This window comes from Brachyhypopomus gauderio, chromosome 8, assembly GCF_052324685.1.
Source record: "Brachyhypopomus gauderio isolate BG-103 chromosome 8, BGAUD_0.2, whole genome shotgun sequence".
In the NCBI taxonomy this organism is placed as follows: domain Eukaryota; kingdom Metazoa; phylum Chordata; class Actinopteri; order Gymnotiformes; family Hypopomidae; genus Brachyhypopomus; species Brachyhypopomus gauderio.
The window spans coordinates 25,781,679-25,789,178 of NC_135218.1; the positions used below are offsets into that span (position 1 = coordinate 25,781,679).

The window sequence follows — 7,500 nt, forward strand, 5'->3', positions numbered from 1 at the left end:
GCCCCTTTCCTGGCCTCGCCTGCGTAGATTGGACAGGTGCTGAGTGAGTGTCTGAGTGTGTGTGTACAGGTGCTGAGTGTCTGGGTGAGTGAGTGTGTGTGTGTGTGTGTGTGTACAGGTAGTGAGTGTCTGAGTGAGTGTCTGAGTGAGTGTCTGAGTGAGTGTCTGAGTGAGTGTCTGAGTGAGTACAGGTGCTAGGTGTCTGAGTGAGTGTGTGTGTGTATGGGTGGTGAGTGAGGGTGTGTGTGTATGGGGTCTGAGTGAGGGTGTGTGTGTGTGTGTGTGTGTGTGTGTGTGTGTACGGGTGCTGAGTGTCTGCTTCACTGAGGCCTTTGTGTTGGGGAGGTGCTGGTTCAGAATGGGTTAACGTACTCTGTGCTGACGTCCCCTAAATACTGTGTGGTTTAAGAAACGGACAGAGCAGCTATAATCCTGTATAATCCTCTGTTCTTTCCAGTGAGATAAATGTCCATTTAATTCCACAAATAACTGCTGTAGCCGCAGGTCTGTGAGACGGCTGGTCTGACTGTCTTGCACAAGGCTCGGTTTAAACTAACCAGTGGAAATGAGGATGTTTTAGCAAATGTGCTTCTAGAGGGGGTTAAAGGTACTGTGTGTGTGTGTGTGTGTGTGTGTGAGTGTGTGTGTGTGTGTGTGTGTGTGTGTGTGTGTGTGTGTGTGTGTGTGTGCGTGTGCGCGCGCTTGTGTGCGTGCGTTCAGTGCGGGTGAAGGAGAGCGATCTGCTCCCCACCCTCCTGGAGAAGTTCCCCCCTCTCCCCTTCTCCCCCCACACACTCCGTCACATGTGGAAACAGCAGATGCAACAGATCGATCAGCGCGGCGCCCTGGACACCCGACACACACACGCCACCAAACTCTCCAACCAGGTCAGACATGCGCGCACACACACACACACACACACACACACACACACACACACACACACTGCCCAATTTGTCACCCAGGTCAGAACAAACACATACACACATTCTGTGAACTTCAACAACTCGGCAACCAGGCCAGAACAAACACGTACTCCACTAAACTCACCAACTAGGTTAGAACACACACACACACACACACACACACACACACACACACACACTCTCTGCTGTTGATAACAAAGATGTGGCTGACCACAGGTGGAGGAGGTTCAGAGAAGACATGAGCTGCTGATGGAGATCACCCACAAAGAGCAGGAGCACAGACGACGCCTGGTGAGAAACACACACACGTGCACAAACACACACATGTTCACATTCCTGACTGAGAATGCGTGTGTTTTTATTCAGTGTAAGGCCTGACCAGGGCCTTCCCTTAAACAGGAGTCCGCTGCCGGATATCCACATGGAGTAACCTTTAACCCCTCTCTCTCTGTCTCTGTCTGTCTCCCCCTCTCTCTCTCTCTCTCTCTCTCTCTCTCTCTCTCTCTCTCTCTCTCTCTCTCCCCCCTCCCAGAAGGATGTGCGTGAGCGTGTGCAGCAGCAGCGTTCTCTGCAGGGGCCGCCAGCGTGAGCAGAGGCAGCAGGTGGCACGTGCCCGCAGGTACCACAGCGACTACCACGTGCAGCTCCGCGCCCGCCTGCTCCGGGCACGCACCCGCGAGGAGAGGGTGAGGCCCCGCCCACAAACGCCCTCGCTCACCACCTCACACCCAGGCACACACACTCTTCGTTAAGAGCTCTCCGGGCCGCTCCAGGCAGCAGAGGCATTCGTGTGTGGAGCTTCGTGAAAATCCGGTTTTTGTAATGACTGGGAGTTGATGAATGTTGATTAATGTACCTGAAGGTAAGGTGTAAGGTGTAAGATGTAAGATGTCCTGTCAGGTAAAGGTGGGAGATGTGAAGTGGAGGACTGAGATTTGAGTCTCTTAGCCAAGCAATAACAAAGGCACCGTCTCATCACACCAGTACATTGAGGGTGACCCTCAGAAATCCAGGATAAAGAAAAGACCAAATGCTAAAAGTAGTCATAGTAATAACAACCATCATCGTCGTCGTCGTCATATAAACTTAATATTGCGGTCCGAACCTGGAACACACGCCCTGAAATATCTGGCACAGATTCTCTCCACTGATGCCATCTCAAGGTCCTGTAGCCTCTAAAAACTCTGCTGTGTCCTGATTCCACCCGTGCTCACTTCCCCTAGTCACTTCAGGCATGGCTGCTATTTTTGTATTCTGCAGCTCCTGCTAATTGTGGGGAGTGTCACATACAGGTTTAACCAAATGGCCTGATGTGAGGTATAAAATGTGAGGTGTAGGTGTGTGACGGTGTCCCGTCTTTCCCAGCTAGAACAGGCAGGAGGAAGTGACCATGCTGAAGGGAAGTGATCTCGTGATCCCATTACTTGACCTCTGCTGCCTCAAGGGGCGTGTCCTGAAGCACGTGGCCACTCCCACAGCGTGTCCGGCTAATGTAGACACGCCGACCTGCGTGAAATTTCATTTGCTTGTTAGCATCAGCCATGTTGGCACTGTTGGCTTGGCAACACGTTCCAGCCAACCTTTCTTATAAGTGTGTGTGTGTGTGTGTGTGTGTGTGTGTGTGTGTGTTCAGATGTTCCAGCAGGTGTTTGAGGAGGGCTTGGAGCTCCAGAAGGCCCGTCTGCGGGAGGAGCGGGCGTACGCCAAGGAGCAAAGACAGGAACGGCAGCAGCGACACAAAGACGAGATGGAGGCCATGGAGAACTACTACAGGGACCAGGTGAGGTGTCCCAGCGTCCTCCACGGAGCAGGCGTCCCTCTCCCGCCCCCCGTCCGGCTTTAGAGGACGCGCCCACATCAGCTCGTGCCCCCACTGCTAGTGCAGTCTCCGTCCCGCCCAAATCCAGGACCCACAGTGCCCCACTTGTCTCCGCTCCCAAAGGGGTTTGAATCGACCAGTCAGGCGCTGCCAGCGCTCCGCTGTGATTGGTCAGCTAGGACGCATTTGTACACTGGTGTAGCCTGCAAAAACGTCCCAGAAAAGTAAAAGGAGCCATTGAGGTCTTCACTCTGTGGTCAGACACGCAGCTGCCTGCAGCAGACGGACTTCTGTCAGTCGGGGGGGGGGGGGGGGGGGGGGGGGGTCGGGTCAGCACCCAACACCCTCTCCATCTTCAGTGCACACACAACCTGCTAAACCCCTCCCCCCTCCATCACCACACACACACACACACACACACACACACACACACCAGCAGTAATCTGATCACACTTGGCTGAAGGAGGAGAAGGTGGTGGGGGGTGCAAAGAAATGATGATGGTGCTTATTATGGAAGACATAAAAAATACTTTACGTCTTGCATATTGTTCCATGGGTTTCTTCTTTAAATGAATGACACCATGGCCTTGACCGTGTGTGTGTGTGTCCCTACGACTGCGTCCGTGGTCCACGCAACCATCTGCTGAGTTTCCCCACAGAGATGGACGTGTGGAACTACACACCATGTGATTGCATTAAAAACCAGAACATTCTAGTGACATCATTCTTGTAAAATGGTTTCAATTTGTGAATCTTTCATTACCGTGTTGAATAAAAAATAGTTTGAAAGTCTAGTTTATCTAGTTTGTATCTAAATTTTATCTAGTTTGTTGGAGGGATTTTTGTTTTCAGTTCGTCATGTTCATCAGTAATTTGGTGTCTGAGTAACCGTGAGGGACCCTGAGGCTCATGAATGGTTCTGTTGTTCTTGGAGGTTTGATGGTGGTCGGTTCTGACTGATGAACGCAGAATGCCAATTCTGCACTGATGTGGGTTTTTTTTTTTATCCCCCTCCCTGTAGTTCTCAATGCTGGCTGAGCGTCTGGCTCTGGAGAGGCAGGACGTGCAGGTCCGGACGAAGGCCCAAGAGAAGGTGGGTGACCCCTGACCTCTACAACCCCCCCCAAGCTGGACTTCAACTTCCCCAAAAGCCTCTGGAACAAAATGGCGGTTGTGAACACATCCCACTGAAGAGGAACCAGGCATTATGTCTGCGCTCCAAACCAGAATATTTTCCCACAGCATAAATTTGTTCACACACAGGCTTGAATTACTCAGTTAATCAGTAATCAAAGCTGCTGTTCTCTACAGACCGGAGTGCCGTCGTGGTTTGAAATGTCCTGTGTGTGTGTGTGTGTGTGTGTGTGTGTGTGTGTGTGTGTGTGTGTGGACGCTAAAACAGCACTTGTGCCCACACAGCCGGTTAAGGAGCAGCGGTACACGCTGAACACTGCTGTGATGTCTGACGTGAGACGAAGGGTCACGTGGTTCTAGGCAACACAACCAGAGTGCAGTCACGTAGCATTAGAATGATGGCAAAAGAGTGAATTTTTAAAATATTTTCACTTCTAAGTTTGCACAGAGGACATCTCCATCTCTTATCGGTTTACGTTAGTCATTTAGAGGCACAACAAGTTATGGGACTTTTGAAGTTGAATAAGTTTGAGTGGAAGGCAGAGGGGGTCCCTGTTGCTGCCGGACGTTGTCACTTTGCATACTTACGTGAGCTCACGTGACGGACCAGCCCGTGGTCACGTTTCACGGCGTTCTGATTCGTCTACAATCGTACGTTAATATCACGCCCAATTGATACGTACGTTAATTGGCCCAGCACCAGCGGGTAGTTGCGTGAGGATGGTGTGGAGAACGCGCAGGAACCCACGCTGGACGTGGCCTGCAGGGAGATGAGCCCTTTTCTTCCCCACGAGATGATTGTGGAGGACAGCACCCTTCCTCGTCTTTGTTGACTGTTCGTTTGTTGATGTTTTTGTTTGTTTGTTTGTTGCTAGGCGCTGCAGAAGATGAAGCGGGAGCTGCGCAGCCGTATGCAGCGCGAGATCAGCGAGCTGCAGACGCTCATCCTGCAGGCCGACCAGGACCAGCACCCCCGCCGGCTGGAGGCCCAGCGTCTGCGCAGCCGCCTGCAGGCCGCCTCCTTCCGCTACGCCGCCAGCTGACCCCAGACCAGCGGGAAGCGCCCCACACGCCCAGAGCTGCTCTGAGATCAGCCTTGGCCGACCCGGGTTCTGGAGTGGGGGGCCGTTAAAGGTTTTGGGCATTGGTGTCATCACTGTGACGGTGAGGGGCGTCTGCGTCTGGTAGCAGTGGGATTTGAAGTGTTTTTCCTCTCCAGTTCTAAGTGCAAGATAAAGTCGACATTGTGCTGCTGCTTTTAACTGCATTACCCAAAAACGGCAACAACAGAAACCACACAGACACAGAACAGCCTCCCCACGCCAGAGAGCAGCCCAGACGCGCGCGCCTTCAATAATGTGGAGTATTTTATTAAAACACAAAGGTTGCGGTGGGCGTTGTCTTTTTTTTTTTTTTTTTTTTTCTTTCTGAAATCAAGATCGACGCTCCATCCTGGATCTTGGCCAAAAACTGTTCTGTAGTCAGGACGCCTGCACACAGGAGAGGGAGTTGGGCGATGGGCCACACTGACTCAGGATCAGCTGTTGGTCACCTGTTTCAGGCAATGAGTCACGATTCTGCACCACACACACAACCCTTATTGCTGCTAACAAGTCTTCCTTCAATACTAAACTGCTGCTGGAAACTGGAATCGGTATGTTTTTGTACGTTTTACTTTTTAAAATTCTTTTGTGATACAAAGAGAAAACACGTGCACCTTTCCACCTCAGTGGACCACTGACTAACGCACCATGTTCAACTCAAATCGTTGCCGTGGTCTCAAACGCCTCAATGAGCTGGAGTTCCTTTATTTGTGAATACTGTCAATTTATTTATTAAACAAAAAAATTAATTTTGCTCATTGCACTAACTGAAATACAAGAAGCAGCAGCGTGAGCCCTCATTCTTAGTGTTGGGGGGGGGGGGGGGTCCTCATTCTTAGTGTTGGGGGGGGGGGGGGGGGGTCCTCATTCTTAGTGTTGGGGGGGGGGGGGTCCTCATTCTTAGTGTTGGGGGGGGTCGGTTCTTGTTCTTGGACATGTGCAGAAAGGACACGTCCTTCTTTAATACACAGGTGATTAAAAATGAGGCACGTGCGCTGGTGTTCTAAGAGCCGAACGCATGTGCACACGTGTCCCGTACAGGCGTACACACCCGGCCGCCGTTCTCACGGCAGCTGTGATTACAGGCTTACGAGTGCAACCTGCTGGAACCATGAAGGCACTCGTCAGTCTGACGGGTGATAAATGATGCGTGATGGGGACTAGCGCAACATGTACAGGCCAAACGTCCTGGAGACGGACGTGAAGTCAGGTAACCCCATAACTGGGAAGAAACAGAACACACCACAAGCTCAGATCTAAAAACGTTTGCATTAGGAAATCCTCTTACCAGCATAGCAAAAAATGTTCTGATCCTTTAAAAGCACCATTATGAGTATACTGTTTTAATTTACATTATGAATAAAGTATGTGTGGACTGAATACAACTGAGGAATTATCACTGCAAAGGACAATATAACTTTCATAATCATATGAATTTGTTATAAACATCTTATGAACATCAAAATACATTTATAAAAAAAAAAAAAGGTAAATAAGGGTCTCCTGTGGCGTTTGAATGCAATGACAATGATTAAAAAACGGTTAGCCGGGCCGGGCTGAGCCGGATAGCTTTGGAGGAGGATGAGCCCAGATGCAGACTGGCTCTGACCTTTGCCCTCACGTCTGACCTTTTGCAACAATATGACAGACTAAACAAAAGGGGGGAAAAGTAGACCATGCAGTCTCAAAATCATTTTAGAGCAGGCACCCAAAATAAAGGGGGGGAGGGGAATACTACATGACCTGAGATTTAATCCTGTAACATTTAAACCATATATAAAAATATATATTCTATACATTTCTTTAAAATGACAAGCCTTGTGTGTGTATATATGTATACTTGTACAAATCTGCTATGAATCTGATCAGAATAAATCATGACATGATCTCCTTAGTTACCGCCAAAATGCCCTGTGCTGCAGCACATCTAAAATGCTCTCGAGAGAAAAGTCCAGGGCTTGAAATTACGTCGAGCTCCTTAAAGCTGGGAGGGCTGACAGACAGCCTGTCCATCAGATCCTGGTGAATATGAACGCATAAACACGGGAGAACTTGCTCTGAGATCAGCGCTCTCCCCCTGAGCACCTGGTGAATATGAACGCATAAACACGGGAGAACTGCTCTGAAATCAGCGATCTCCCCCTGAGCACCTGGGTGGCTGCAGCACCCAGCAGGCAGGACGGCCGTCCCGGAGCAAAGAAGTTTACAATAATCAACGTGACGTCAGAATCTCCATTTATCGTTTCTTGTTTTGCTGTCTGTCCAGTCCGCTGGTCCTGATTAAATGCAGGGCACCGTGGTCCAGTGAACAGCTCTGCGGGGGGGGGGGGGGGGGGGGGGGGGGGCAGCAGCCCAGACCGCTACACTGACTTCACTGCAACACCGCGCCTACGGACCACACCTGGGTCTCTACATACATGTAGCGGTGGCAAGTTCTCATTTCATTCTCTCTCTCTCTCTCTCACACACACACACACACACACACTCTCGCTCTCACACACACACACTCTCGCTCTCA

General features: G+C 50.5%; 1 protein-coding gene and 1 pseudogene across 2 annotated transcripts in view; one reads left to right on the forward strand and one right to left on the reverse strand.

The window, feature by feature from the left end:
- Positions 1 to 5,790, forward strand: part of LOC143522146 (centrosomal protein of 95 kDa-like) — a 14,430-nt gene extending 8,640 nt beyond the window's left edge. The window contains 7 exon segments of the mRNA XM_077015884.1: positions 721 to 887; positions 1,143 to 1,217; positions 1,459 to 1,500; positions 1,502 to 1,612; positions 2,560 to 2,706; positions 3,767 to 3,838; positions 4,755 to 5,790. Coding sequence (XP_076871999.1) covers positions 721 to 887; positions 1,143 to 1,217; positions 1,459 to 1,500; positions 1,502 to 1,612; positions 2,560 to 2,706; positions 3,767 to 3,838; positions 4,755 to 4,922 — 782 coding nt within the window. The 3' untranslated portion in view covers positions 4,923 to 5,790.
- A 442-nt stretch (positions 5,791 to 6,232) lies between these two features.
- The window catches only part of LOC143522147 (E3 ubiquitin-protein ligase SMURF2-like), a 43,668-nt pseudogene continuing 42,400 nt past the window's right edge, over positions 6,233 to 7,500 (reverse strand). The window contains exon 20 of the transcript XR_013132931.1: positions 6,233 to 7,500. This exon is cut by the window's right edge and continues 750 nt beyond it. The product of XR_013132931.1 is annotated as an E3 ubiquitin-protein ligase SMURF2-like (transcript).